Source organism: Dermacentor variabilis, chromosome 2 (assembly GCF_050947875.1).
Source record: "Dermacentor variabilis isolate Ectoservices chromosome 2, ASM5094787v1, whole genome shotgun sequence".
NCBI classification, from domain to species: domain Eukaryota; kingdom Metazoa; phylum Arthropoda; class Arachnida; order Ixodida; family Ixodidae; genus Dermacentor; species Dermacentor variabilis.
The window spans coordinates 125,848,730-125,863,957 of record NC_134569.1 but is presented as its reverse complement, the minus strand read 5'-3'; the positions used below and the strand labels follow the sequence as shown (position 1 = coordinate 125,863,957).

The following is a 15,228-nucleotide window of genomic DNA, read 5'->3' as shown; positions in this document are numbered from 1 at the left end:
TTTTGATGATGCGCCCTGGACAGCCAATTCAGCCGAGCGATGTGCTGCGATCCACAACGATGTGCATTCTTAAAACCTTATAATAAGTTACACGCTTTATGCGGAGCACTTAGATGCGTCAATTAATGATCAGAAGGACCTACTCTAACGACTCGGCACGTTTGTACGAAATCGTCAGAATAGTTTCAGGGTCCCTTTAAGTAAGGAACAGAGAACAACGCTTTAAAGCGCAGCTCTTTGGCACTCGTTCCCGCGTTTCGCGTCACCGTCGGCCTCGCCGTCGTGTCTCGCCGTAACCAGCTCCATATCCAGGGCCAGCGCACGCTCCTGGCGCCATCCATCGCGCGCGGCGCGAGCCTTGTTCTCTTCGTTCCTTCTCCAAAGCCGGATCACGCGTTCTCGCCTATCATCTCACTCCCTTCCTCCGCACAGCGCCGTTTGCGGTGACTCTCGCCGCTACCATCCCTTCCGCTCTCGCGGTCCCTTCCGCTGTAGCGGCACTGCCGCGATGCCTGCGGCGGATGCTCCTTGCCGCCTCACGCGTGATTCACGGCTCTCCGCTCCTCCGTCTCCACGTCGCGTGGTTGTAGGCTCTCAGCCGTTTCCAGTGGCGTAGCAACAGGGGGGGCCGGGGGGCCGTGGGCCCCGGGTGCAAGGGGACTAGTAGGGGGGGGTGTCACATACGTCTGAAGACACCCCTCTTTCCGCCGGCTACACCCGTGGAGGGGGGGGGGGAGGGGTGACAAAGAAGACGTATGAGCCCCGGGTGCCAGACGACCTAGCTACGCCACTGGCCGTGTCGCTCGCTTCCCCATTTGCTGGGCGCATTCCTCAGTGGAATTTGTCGCCTCTGGCAGGGCTTGCGCCTGGCTTTTCTTCTCCCACCTCCACTCTTGCCTTATACGTTGCCTTACCTGGCGCACTGGCGTTGCGGTGACTCGAAAGACAGTTATAGCGTTTCGTGCCTTTACTTCTATTTGCCACCCCAACCTTGCGCGGCCACATTGAGACCTGTCTGTGAGTGAATGAGTGTGTGACCTCTACTCAGTACCCCTGTTTTCCACCCATTTCCTCATCACACCTCAGAAAAACATTACATAATATCGACACGACCTCTTCATGTCCGTTGCGCTCGATGGTAACGGTTTTTTCTGTCCGTTTCAGTACCTTGAAAGGGCCGTCATAGGACAACGTGAGAAATGGGCGGATTCCTTCACGCCGTACGAAAACATGGCTCGCTGTGCACTGTCCTTGGTGACAAAAACATTGCATGATCATGCAACCCTACTAGGGCAAGGGCGGAAACATGCAAACAGGAAGCGGACCTGCTGAACATAGCTGTCTGGATTAGGCAGCAGTAGCTGGCGCAAAAAATTCACCGGGCAACCGCAACGTTGTGCCTAGGGCACTGCACGTGCCCGGGCCGACCCGGGCGCATTTTTACAATTGCTAGTAGGTACAGTGGGGCGTGACGTTTTTCGAGGCGCTCGACGTTTCTGAGCAGGCGCGAGTAAGAGCGGGTGCGAGACAGAAAATCTGAGGCTTTCCTCGTTGAATATCCGACTGTACCTAGGCACTACTGGGGAGAAGTTTCTTTGCGCGTGTTGTATGCGTTGGTCCTAGGCGTGCCGGCGTAACGGAGTGGGGTCGAGTTAACGCTCAGACGCTGGCTGCCGGGGCGGTGAAACAGGTAAACAAGCGCGCACTGACGCTCATTTGGTGATCGCTTCGTCAAAAGGTACGTCGGACAGACTTTTTCGCGCGTGCGGCGCTGGTGCTGAGTCAGTCATGCTGGACTGTAACTCTGTCGCGCCTTATGGCACTCTAACTTAAAGAAAGAAGAAAATGAAAAAGAAAGAAACACTGATTTTTCCGGGGGAGTAGAGGCCGGGTCCGCTCTCCTCCACTTTTCAGGAGCATTTTTGAGTCGTCCCCTTTGAATGGAATAAACATACAGCACCTTAGCAACCATGGTTAACGCGATTGCCTCATTTCAAGCTGTGAGGATTATTGGCATTGCGTCTTGTCCACGTTAGGTTAGATTAGCTTAGGTTTAGGTTAGGTTCACGTTACCTTAGGTCACGTTAGGTTTGCGTAAAATGCGTTAGGGTGGCGCGGCGTATTCTCACAGAGGTTACGCCATGTGAATTATTGTCTTTACGTCTGGGCAACGTTAAGTTACGGTAACGTTGGGTTAGGTTAGCGTAAAACATGTTAGGGGCCGCGGCGTACACTCATAGCGGTTGTAGGGTTGTCGACCATCACCGGCGCCTTTTCAGCCACTCACGTCCAACAGCGGTTAGGCGCTGTGCCTTCTAGATTTACGATATATGCAGGCGAGCTTCTAGTACGGTCCCTACTGCTTCCACGGAAACATCTGTGATGTTAGTTCCAAGGTGAATTGTCGTAAGGCGCCAGAACGCTAGGGTCCGGCAAGACTGACTTAGTCCGTCCGACACAACGGTCGCCAAATGGGGCGTGAGTGCCCGCTGCTTCACCTATTTCACCGCGCCGGCAGCCACCGTCCGACAGTAAACAAACTCACGCCTAGGGACAAATGCATACCATACGCGCTAAGGAACCTCCTCCATCGTGCCTAGCCAGAGTCATATATTCAAGGAGCAAAAGCCCCCAGGTGTTCTTTCTCGCGCCCGCTACGTCGGGCGATCCCTCAAATGAACGCCTCGTCTTACTAGCAATTGTAAAGTCGCTAGCCGGGCCGGGCCCGCAGGTGCTGCTGTACTCCTTAGCCAATAGGAAGGCCGAATACCTCTCGAGGTGTGTTCATCTGCGCCGCACTGTCTGTTTAGTGGCTGCTGAATTCGCGGTATGCGACGTGCATACCCAAATGGGCTAAGAAGTCACGTTTTGCTGTAATGTATAATGTAACAAACAAAAAAGAAAAAAAAACTCCATAATGTGGCCAATAATGAGACGATTACGCCTGGAACTATACACCAGTGCTCAAGGACGTTGTCTCTGTACACGTTGTACCTTCAGCAGCGCTGCAAATGACTTGTGAGATGAAGTGCAGAAAGGAAATTTTAATTTACTACGAAAAATATTTTACCCTATACCAACGAACGGAGTGATCTTGAGAAGCGTGCTTCGCTTTTCCTACGCTGCCGCTTTGGGGTAGCCTAAACCACATGCTTTCCAGTCTACGCAGATGTGCCAGGTGGTGGAATGCGGGCTCGGTCTGGCGTAACACAACGACGACGGATATTTCTTTCTTTTTTAATGATAGAAGTGATCCCAATGTTTAAGCACACGTGCGCTGGGAACACTGCGCAGAAAGAGACAATGCTTAACGGAACAATAACGGGAGGAGAACCGATTGAAATGGGAAGAGCGGAGCGCATGGTTTGCCCTATACCTGCATCGCGGCGTATACCTTTAAGCAATGACCAAAAGATGCGCAGAAAACTCTGGTATTCCTCGCATGTAGCTCTACGGTTGAAGCTTTGACTCGTTGTCGTATAGGTGCCGCCGCGAATGGTTATCTCAGCCTGAGCTTGTGCATGACCCGTGCGCGACCAGCACTGCTCTGCTAGTCACGTTGACGGTTCTCGCGTGTTTGCTTTTCAGGCGCGGCAGGCACAGAAAACAGAACTGGTTTGTTAATGTTGAAACTCTTCGCTGGCTTTTGATGCTCGCATGTTAACACAGAGGAGGGGGGGGGGATCTCGTTTTAGCCACGGTTGCCTGAACAGATTGCGCCAGCGCAAGCCAAATTTTGTTCTTTTTCAGCCTTCTTAAACCAAACAAGGTGAAACTGCGAAGCGCTGCACTTTGCAAGCGCGGGAATAAAAATAATAAACGTCATATTTTATTCATTTAACAGTTCTAAACTTCCGGAACAAGTCACTTCAAGGAATTAGCAGTTCACTTTCGTTTGCTGTAGTTCGGTGTTTTCCAATGGCGCGCTTGCCCCCTGTCAGCACGGCACAGCGCGCCTATGTGGGCTGCGAAGCGCGCGCGTTATCGGCTCCTTTCCACCAATTAATTTTTCCCCCGCATGAATATTGATGTCACTGGTAAAAATAACTAAAAGCAAAAGTAGTTGTGGAACTATAATCGTCCCGAAATTTCAGAGTGGGATATAAGGGATCGACGCCGTAGTGGAAGGCTCCAGATTAATTTCGACCGCCTGGGGTTCTTTGAAGCGAACATAAATCTAACCTTTCTGCATACCGGCTCAATGCGAAAGCGGGCAGCCACGACCGAGCATTGAAACTACGACCTCGTGACTAACAGCACATCACCGCAGCACTCAGACACAACGGCGGGTAAATATGACGCTCCTAGAAGCATCTAAATAGCTAGTAAGATGCCCTGAATCAGTTTCACGTAATAGCCCCGTTGCATTGAGGTGCATTGTCCCTGGTATCAGCGAAACGCTGACTTACCTTCCCGTTGACTATGCGTTATATGTATAGCGGTTTCGGCTGTTTTCCAATCACAAGCCCTCAGACATACTTTCTTCTATCTTAACATTCTCTAGTAGCGTGACCTAGAGTGTGTGACCTGTACCATCTATGTTCCGCTTTATTCTTTGACATTGGTCATCTGGCTCTTTCTCTCTTTTTTCTTCCCCTCCTATTTTCCATTTTTATTTTCTGTCTCCTCCTTTGTGAGGAGTAGACAGGCGTTGTGCAGATTCCGGTGGCGGTTGCAAGCCTGCTTCTCCCTTTCCTTTTCTTGTCAAGGGTATATATGTTTCCAACTCTACCAACAATATAAGTAATTGTTCTCTTCCGTTACTGTTTGGACGAATGCTGACTTTTGCAAACACATCACTCTTTATGCACTGCGGAACGATGATGGCGCTACAATTTTTTACAGCCTGCTTGCACGTATAGCAAGATGCTAGAGCCGCATGCGCTGTAAAGCTAGATCTCATCACTGTCGCTGGTTCAAAAAAGAAAGAAAAGAAAACCCACAAAATAATTATCGTTGCTGTAAGTTAAAACCCTCTTACACCATCCGCAACACTCGCTTCTTCGGACTGGCATGCACGTGCCGTTTGCTCCCTCTAACTCGTTGCAGCTTGTTTCGCTATAGGATAACTAGAGGCCTGACGCAGTCCCAATTTGAACATGACTGTGCAGTATCACTTATTCTTTCTTTTACGAAAACACACCCATAGCTCGGTTAACTTCGTTGCTGCGCTTTGTCTAGTTTGCCAACATGTCTTTATTTAATTTTCTCGATATCACTTTTATTTCCCTCTCCGTTATAAAAGTGCTGCCGAACGTTCCCACCACCCCTGTACGGTGCCTTTCTTAAAAAAAAGAAAAAGCGGCTCGCGACTGAGACCACAGCTGGCACAGCCAGCCAATTGCAGCCAGGATCGTTGTTACGGTGCGTGCGTCGAGAAGGCGAAACGATGCTCCGCACAGGTGCGCGCAAGGACAGGCTTCGGCGACCGGCGAAATGGGCGCCCAGGCGCCCTTTATTTCTCTCCTCCTCAAATGCCGATAGGTACAGGGCACTACAAGTAGGCATCGCCAGAAGACACTCCATTCTTTCGCTGCTGGAAGACAGTGCGCCAACATGAGCGGGCACCTGGACGCCCTGTCTTGCGCCATGTGGGGCCGTGGCGCTGCGCCACACAACGCCGTGGGTCTGCTGCTGGCCATGATCAACCTGGTGGTGCACGTGCCCTTCACCGACCTCCCCGAGCTCCGGGACTACGAGCTGGGAGTGCTGCAGAAGCAGTACGACTACGTCATTGGTGAGCTACGGAACGGCTTAGCGAAACGGCCTAGCGGAACGACTGCATAGAAGTAGACTATGAGGACCGGAGGACTGAGCGAGGGACTAGCGCGCCTCTGTGCTTGTCCTCCTTTTTTATTTTTTCAGAGTGCATCGGTGCGAACGAGCCGACAGAAGTCTTAAAAACCAGCCATTTTATGTTTAAAGAAGAGCGAGGGCAAGAGCTGAAAGGTGCACGTCGGAAAAATAATGAGGTCGTTTTCGAGCACTCCTGCGAAAGACAAAAAGTGGTATAATGAAGTAAGTAAGCTTTACCGTGACCACAGGCACGGTCTATAGAGCTAACAAAGACTGAATAGCGGTTCTATGTGTTTGCCTCTGTCGGTTCTGTCGTCACTGTTCTTCCTTCGTCCTTCAAGTTTAGTATAGCTAGTCTTCTGAGTGTGTAGTACAGTTTACCTCTTTTTACACTATCATGAGAACACTGTGTCAGCACTCTGAAACGATTCTTCGAATGTACCATCAGTTACCGCATACCTTTCGTACAGTGACTCGGTGGCACATCAGGTCCCTCACACCCGGCTATTTCAATTGATTTCATTGAAGGTATGTCGAGAGCTAAAAGAAAGACATTCGCTAAAAAGTTTGCGATTATCGTTCTTGCTGACGCCGGTTGTCCCAGATAGCAAGGTGCTGGTGGCTTCGCAAAACCTGCGGTCAACTTTCATGCGCCATCGGCATAAATTGAAACGCGTATAGGAAAGGACGGGCAGACTCAACTCCAGTTGACAACTGCGTAAACCGAACCATTGTTGGTGTCAATGGCTGATGAACCATGCGTGTGTGTGTATATATGAAGTGTGGTTTTCGAGGTACAAGTATTAGTAGCAAAGATGGACATATTATACGAAGAACTTATTTTATTTTCAGTGAATTATAGACAGACTTGACATCATATACACATATTTACATACAGTACGTTACATATATCTAGAGTTACCTCAGGCACTGCAATCGTTGAGCCACCATGGAATGATATGGAGTACATGGATTTGTCTGACCTTCGTGTTTGTGGATTCGGACGTTCTTGTGGATTCGTTTATTACGCTTTGTATACATTCATTGTCGTAAATTTCAGGGCAATCTATACTTTTCTAAGTGCAGAAGATGCTGCGAACACGCACAATTGCTACTAATTGCAACGGTTCAGCTTGTCGGTGTGACCATATCGAAACGCGCCAAGCATCTCAAGGTGCTGGCTTGCCCACGAGAAATTAATAAATGGGTTGAATGTCGCTTTTCAATGCATGAGTCCGTGCCGTAATTCAATATCTAGCCTCTGTGCTGGACATCCAGGGCTCGAATCCTGCCGTCGGTCAATTTTAATAATGTTTACTTAATTGTTTATTAGGCAGTACATTGTTGAAAATGACGAGCTTACAAAGTCACGAAGCCCCTTGAAGCCAGAAGAACAAAGTCTAGGCAAATCCACATACTTCCTCTAATTCCCATGCTGGCTCAACCCATTGCAGCTCCCGTGAACACTAGCGCCAGAGTTCCCTCTAGTAAATGTTACAGCGAAGCCGCATATGGCTAGCCGATTCGTCTGTCCGTCCGCTTGTCGCCTGTACGCCGAAAACACTTCCGGCGCAACCCCGTGCGCATGCGCGAAAAAGAGAAAGAGAGGCGCGCGATTGGCTGCGCCAGTAGTGACGTCATTGCTCGCCATCGTAGCCGAGCGCGCGCGCAGCAGTTTCTCTCCGGCTCCGAAACGGATGGGCCACGCGTCATACGTACTCCCGATGAGGAGCCAGCTTTCTATCAGCATCGCTGCGCGCAGAAACGGGAACGAGCTCGTCTACGCCGTGCCGATGCTGCAGCGCGGGCACAAGAACAGGCTCGCGCAGCCGAGCGCAAGCAGCTACTGCGTACTGAGGATCTGCCAGCCTACCAAGCCGTCTTCTAATGAACCGTCTGTATAAACCGAGTGATAAACACCGGGGCCGCGCATTTCAGCCTCGCTGGTTAGTCATCTGTATGGAGGGCTTGGGCGGTGATCTTTTACAGGGAAGTTGTTAAGGGCTACTTTCCCCAGAATCGTTTCCCTGTGTTAAAACTATCATCAGGATTGGCTCCAGCGGCTAGCACGGTGGCGCCTCTTGGCTCCACAGCGCGAACGTGGTCGTGCCAGTGCTCCCGCGTTCGTCGTCGTCATTAATTAATTAATTAAGAAACACAATGACGTAACCAATTTTACAGCGAAGCTGTTAAAGGCTAGTTCCCCCAGGATTGTGTCCGTGTGTAGACACAAAACTCCCCATACTCCCCGAAGATAGTGGAATGCCGGGCCGACCGCGGCCGAGGTGAAGCAGGCGTTAAGCACTCCCCATACGTGAGCCGATCCCGAAGATGGTGCAATGCCGGGCCGACCCGTGGCGGAGGTGCAGTTCGCCACTAAGGGGCCCACATTACAGCTTCGCTTGTCGGCCTTCACAGAGCGGAAGCAAACTGAGTTTTCTTAGTATTTGAATATACTGCAGGTCCAAACGGCCCCTGCAAGAGTGGCTAAAGAGGTTAAAAAATGGCAATCATGAATAGAAATGAAAGGTTTAAACTTGGGTAACAAAGACTCTAAGGCATTACCACACAAAACTGTTAGGTAAGCTGGTCCAATATGAGATTGCTCAGGGAAATAGTGAGTATTTGTCCATGTGGTAACGCGACTTGAAGGTTGTCGAATTGTTTTGTAGCCGTTTGAAGCGAAAAGGGTGAAGTTTAGGCAAATCCATGTATGAACTATTATTCTCGTACTGGCTTAATCACACTGCTTGCAGCTCCCGTAGAAACTAACGCTAGAGTTCCCTCTGTTAACTTTTGCATTCTTGAAACGGCAGGCTACTTCGCTGCACCGTTCGTTGATGGCGTTCGACGTTAGAGTCCCTATACGTGCGAAAAGTGCCTCTAAGTCGGCAGGAAGGCTTCGCTTTAAATCTGATCAGCTCTCCTGTCACGCATACTTACATGACAGTTCGATGTGCAATCCCTCTGTAAACGGTTTCTAAAAGTGCAGTAGTGCCAAGTGCACCATTTGGAGCCTGAATTTAAGCCACTTCTGTAAATACATGCGAAGGTGCAGGAAACGGAATAACGCATTGAAGTATAGTTTTAGAATTGTTCACGTTTGAATTTATATGGGCAGTAGGAAAGTATTTCAGTCTGTAACCGCTCCAAATAATTTGCTGAATTCGGTGCTGGAGGCAGATTCTGCACATGTAATCCTCACACGCACGTCTTGACCGGCAGACTGTCACTGCTGGAGCTCAGGCATGCTGGCAATAAAGGGCCTTCATGCTCGTCGTACAGTTCCCTGCAAGAAACACTGTTCATAGTGGAGAATTTGTAGCATAGACGAAGCAACACAAGCGAGAATAGACATAGAAGAGACGCGTTGTTGTAGATACATTTTTGTGTCGTTTCGTACGTGCGAACAATATTTAAGTAAGCGTAGAGGACGCATTATTTCTGGGGGTTACACGCGCAGACTTTTTCTTTCTTTCTGGGTTTTGCAATGGAGGGTGCAGGGGGGGGGCATATAAGAAGACGAGTTATATGCGGGAAAATACGGTAATATTTTTGTGTCTTGTATGTCCTTGGAGGAGGAGGTGGAGGAATGAAAGTTTATTGTGAGAAACAGCGAGAAAGTGTTCTTTCTTTGCCCTAGGTAGGTGGCTCTCAAAGTCCAGAAAGCCGTTGGCTAATGCCACAGCCCGGGCCCGGTCCACCAGACTTCGCTGATCTTCCAGGCTTCCATTCATTTCACACATAAAATGTCTTAAAGCAAAATGTCTAAGCCAAATGAGCATACTTAAAGTCCTATCCCACACAACATGGGGTAGCGACAGGAAGTGTTTATTGAATCTTTACAGGAGCCTAGTTCGATAACGACTGGACTATGGTGCAGCAGTTTATCACTCTGCGCTCCAAGTGCGCTAAAGATGTTAGACCCCGTCCACCACCTGGGTATCCGCCTCGCCAATGGCCCCTTTAGGACAAGCCCTGTCGAAAGTCTATATGTAGAATCAGACGAGTGGTCACTCCATTTTCAGCGAACATACATCAGCTTCACATATTTTCTCAAAGTGCGCTCTAATAAAGAATATCCGTGTTTCACAACTGTAAATGACTTGACCTGCGAAACACTTTTTCGTAATAGACCCTCCATGAGACTTTCTTTGTCACTCCGTGCAAGAGAACTTAGCGAAGAAATGGATGTCCCAGTTCTCGAACATCGCCTAATGCCTCCAGCTAAGCCATTACCGCCCTGGGAGTGGCAGGTGATAGACTGTGACGCGTCCTTTGTAGAGGTCGCAACGCGCGCACCTGAGCTCGAAATCGCTATACATTTCCGTGAACTTCAATCGAAGTACTCGTGCTCAGAATTTTACACAGATGCGTCAAAAACACATGCTGGTGCATCTTATGCTGCTGTTGGTCCCTCTTTTTCTAAATCGGACGTATTGAAACCGCTGACAAGTATCTTCACTGCAGAAGCCTATGCAGTGCTGTCTGCAGTAAAATATATAAATAAATTCAAACTCTGCCAAGCAATAGTATTTAGACTCGTTGAGTCTTGTAAAAGCGTTAATTTCTTTACAAAAGCATACAAACCCTGTTCTCATTGAACTTTACTCGCTATTATGCAATATTTATCTATCACATGGACACGTAGTAATATGCTGGGTACCTGGCCGTAGAGGCATCGAGGGTGATGTACTAGCTGACAAAATGGCCACATCCTTCACAACACTAACCACTTGTCCTACGGCTGCTGTCCCTGTCCCAGATCTGAAGCCTTTCTTAAGGAAGAAACTGCGACAACACTGACAACGCATATGGAACGCAGAAACAAATAATAAACTGCACGTTATAAAGCCACAGTTAGGTTTTTGGCCCTCGCCAACAAAATCTCGGCGAACAGATGTCCTATTCTGTCACCTCAGAATAGGGCACACATTTGGTACCCACAATTTTCTGCTTACTGGAAATGAGCCGCCAACCTGTGGTCGATGTTGTGAGAGGCTGACGGTACTCCACGTCCTCTTGGAGTGTCGGAAAGCCGAATATGAAAGAAAGAAACATTTTCCTCTTGCATATTCATTATTGCGTCCCTCTTCACACAGCTATGTTTCTTGCTAAAGAACCATTTTTTAACACTAAAGTAGTCCTCATTTTTTAAAATGATGTTGTCCTACATGTTATAAGCCCATTAAATTCGTAGCGCATTCTCTTTCCAGAAGATGCGCTACGAATGAAATGAATGATACCATTTTTATATGGTATCATTACTTCGCAATGCACCTTAATGCTCATAGTACACGTCTTTTGTCATTGCCATAATGTTATAACACATACTTTATGCATATTAGAGCGACCATTTTTTAAGGCCCCTTTACAGCCACGTCACATCAACTTCATAAAAGTCATAACGCCACTGCAAACTCATCAACACTGGCTTGGCGCTCTTTGGACATACCTGGCCCTTGCGGGAATAAACTCCACACATTCATTCATTTCATTATTTTCTCAAAGTGCGCTCTAATAAGGAACATCCGTGTTTCACAACAGTTAACGACTTGACGTGTGAAACACTTTTTCGTAATAGACCCTCTATGAGATTGCCTTTCTCACTGCGTGTAAGAGAACTTAGCAAAGAAATGAATGTCCCATTTCTCGAACATCGCCTATCTCTAGCTGATTTATTACCGCCCTGGGAATGGCATGTGATATACTGTGACATATCCTTTGCAGAGGTCACAAAGCACGCTCCTGACCTCAAAATTGCTATGCACTTCCGTGAACTTCAATCGAAGTACTCCTGCAGCGAATTCTACACAGGCGCGTCAAAATCACCTGTTGGCGTATCTTACGCTGCTCTTGGTCCCTCTTTTTCTGTATCTGACGTGTTAAACCCACTAATAAGTATCTTCACTGCAGAAGCCTATGCTGTACTGTCTGCAGTAAAACATATGAAGAAACTAGAACTTGGCAGAGCAGTCATATTCACAGACTCGTTAAGTCTTGTAAAATCACTCATTTCTCGACAAAAGTACAGAAGCCATGTCTTGAATAAACTTTACTCACTCTTACTCACTCACTCTGGCCATTGAAGGTAATGTGCTTGCCGACGAGATCGCCAAATCAATGGCATCGCAGGGTATTCGTTCTTCTGCTGTCCCTGCCACAGACATGAAGCTTTTCCTAAGAAACAAACTGCGAAGCCACTGGCAACGATTGTGGGACATTGAAACGAATAATAAGCTTCACTTAACCAAGCCGAAGTTAGGTTTCTGGCACCCAACTACGAAAACACGAAGAACAGATGTCCTATTCACTAGATTAAGAATAGGGCACACATTTGACACTCATAACTTTCTCTTGACCTGCAACGAGCCTCCAACCTGCCGTAGATGTGGCGACAGGCTGACCGTCCTCCATGCCTCCCTGGAGTGCCGGGAAGGCGAAAGAGACAGGAGGAAACATTTTCGTTTTGCATACCGCCATTGCGACCCGCTGCACCCAGCTATGTTTCTTGGTGAAGAACCGCTTTTTGTGACCAAAACACTCCTCGCTTTCTTGAAAGATGCTGTGCTAAATGTTACAAGCTATTTCATTTGGTAGCGCGTCCTCTTTCCAGAGGATGCCACTACGATAGTTTTCTTACATAGCACACGCCTCTAGGTCCTTGCGTTTCAAGGGCCCCGGTGAGGCAGTAGTGCTCTAGACAATTTTATATCTCTAGACAATCAGATATTTTATATATTGCATCATTCTTTCTCAATGCATTTTAATGTTCATAGTACACGTCAATTATCATTCTCATAATTTTATTACACGTAGATTTCATGCAATTTACGTCAGCCTTTTTTAGGCCCCTTTACAGCCACGTATCATTAACTTCACAGAACCCATCAGTCCACTGCGAACTCACCAACACTGGCATGGCGCTCTTTGGTCACACCTGGCCCTTGCGCCACTAGACATCAAACATTCATTCATTCATCTTCCAAGCTCTGTGCCTTCAACATTGCCTTCCACGTTTCTTTGACCGCTTGTAACGGTTCTGAGGCATCATCCTGACTGTTTTTCTCGCTCTGTGGGCGCACCAACACCATGTGTTGGAGGGTGTCTGGTACATCACAATATCGGCATAAGTATGAGAATTTAGTGGGGTGCATCCGGTGCATGATAATTCCATGGACATACACATTCGTTTGCAGTCTGCTGAGGGCGGTGGCTTCTTCCTTGCTTAATTTTGGATGTGGTAGAGGATATTCTTCTTTCCAGTCGGTAATGTTTCAATATTACGGCGTAGTTGATGAGAATGTCCTCCACCCTCGTCGCTTTCCGGAGACCGTGCGGCAGGAAATCCCAGCTGGTATGCTCTCGGGCGACAGCATGTGCTGCTTCGTTTCCTGCCAGGTGTTTGGAAAAAAAAGGTTGTGCAGACACCATCGACGATGATTGTCAGTGTAAGCGAATTATCATCATCCGCCTATTTTATGTCCACTGCAGGATTAATGCCTCTCCCCGCGATCTCCAATTAGCCCGTCCCGCGCCAACCGACTCCAGCCAGCACCCGCAAATTTCCTAATTTCGTCGCGCCACCTAATCGTCTGTCGTCTTCTACTGCACTTCCCTTCTCTTGGTACCCATTCTGTCACCGTAATGGTCCAACGGTTATCTACTCTACGCATTAGATGACCTGCCCAGTGTCATTTTTTTCTCTTCATGTCAATCAGAATGTCGCTTATGCCCGTTAGCTCTCTGATCCAAACCGCTCTCTTCCTGTCTCTTAAAGTTATGCCTAGAATTCTTCGTTCCATTGCTCTTTGCGCAGTCCTTAACTTGTTCTCAAGTTTCTTTGTCAGTCTCGAAGTCTCAGCCCCATATGTCAGCACCGGTAAAATTCACTGATTGTATATCTTCCTTTTCAATGATAACGGTAAGCTTCCAGTCAGGAGATCACGATGTCTACCATATGCGATCTAACCCATTTTTATTCTTCTGTGAATTTCCTTCTCATGATGAGGGTTCCCTGTCATTAGTTGACCTAGGTAAACGTACTCCTTCACAGACCCTAGGGGCTGACTGGCGATCCTGAATTCTTGTTCCCTTGCCCGGTTATTCATCATTATCTTTGTCTTCTGCATATCAACCTTTAACCCCTCTCTTACACTCTCTCTGTTAAGGTCCTCAATCATTTGTTGTAACTCGTCTGCAGTATTGCTGAATAGAACAATGTTATCGGCAGACGGAAGGAGTCTGAGATATTCGCCCTCCAGCCTTATTCTTAAGCCTTCCTAATTTAATAACTTGAATACTACTTCCGAGCACGAAGTAAATAGCATTGGAGAGATTGCGTCTCCTTGTATGACCCCTTTCTTTATAGGTATCTTCTTACTTGTGCAGAATTAAGGTGGCTGTGGAGCCTCTGCAAATATGTTCCAAGATATTTACGTGGGCGGTCTGTACACCTTGATTACGTAATGCCTTTATGACTGCTGGTACCTCTACTAAATCAAATGTATTTTCGTGATCTATGAAAGCCATATAGAGAGGCTGATCGTACTCTGCAAATTTTTCGATTACCTAATTGATGACATGGATGTGATCCATTGCCGAGAATCCCTTCCTGAAGCCCGCCTGTTCCCTTGGTTGACTAAAGTCTAGTGTTGCCCTTATCCTATTGGAGATTATTTTGGTATATCATTTGTATAATACTGGGAGTAAGCTAATGGAGCTATAATTTTCAATTCTTTAACATCTCCCTTTTTGTGGATTAGTGTAATGTTTGCATTCTTCAAGTTTTCTGGGACCCTTGCGGTCGATTCATTTCCTATAGAGAGCCGCCAGTTTTTCAATCATTATTTCTCCTCCATCTTTGAATAAATCGACTGTTATTCCATCTTCTCCTATCGCTTTTCCCCATTTCATGTCTTGCAAGGCCCTTCTCACCTCATATCTAGTTATAGGAGGAGTTTCTGTATCCTGTTCATTATCGTTTTGAATGAAGTTCTGGCTCCTCTGGGTATTGTACAGGTCAGTATAGAATTCTTGCGCTAGGTTTATTATACCTTCGAGATTGCTGATTTTATTACTCTGCTTATCTTTCAGTGCATACATCTTGGTTTGTCTTATGCCAAGTTTCCTTCTCACTGATTTCAGGCTGCGTCCATTTTTTACGGCTTCCTCAGTCTTTCTCATGTTATAATTTCGAATATCACTTATTTTCGCCTTCTTGATCAGTTTCATCAGTTCCGCGAATTCTATATTATTTCTCGAGTTGGACACTTTCATTCTTTATCGTTTCTTTATTAGGTCCTTTGTTATTTGGGAGAGCTTGCTTACTAGTTGCCTTGGTGCCTCTGAAGCCAGCCTCGTTACGGTTTCATTCATTAACTCTGTTCTCATCATCATCTATTTTAAGGTTGCAAATTTGTTTGCAAGTAC

The 15,228-nt window shown here is 47.4% G+C and overlaps 1 protein-coding gene across 1 annotated transcript in view; it reads left to right on the top strand.

Moving 5' to 3' along the window:
- Positions 1–5,396: 5,396 nt before the first annotated feature.
- LOC142572655 (4-pyridoxate dehydrogenase-like) overlaps positions 5,397–15,228 on the top strand; it is a 47,420-nt gene continuing 37,588 nt past the window's right edge. The window contains exon 1 of the mRNA XM_075681925.1: positions 5,397–5,737. Coding sequence (XP_075538040.1) covers positions 5,557–5,737 — 181 coding nt within the window. The 5' untranslated portion in view covers positions 5,397–5,556. The remainder of the gene's footprint in view (positions 5,738–15,228) is intronic.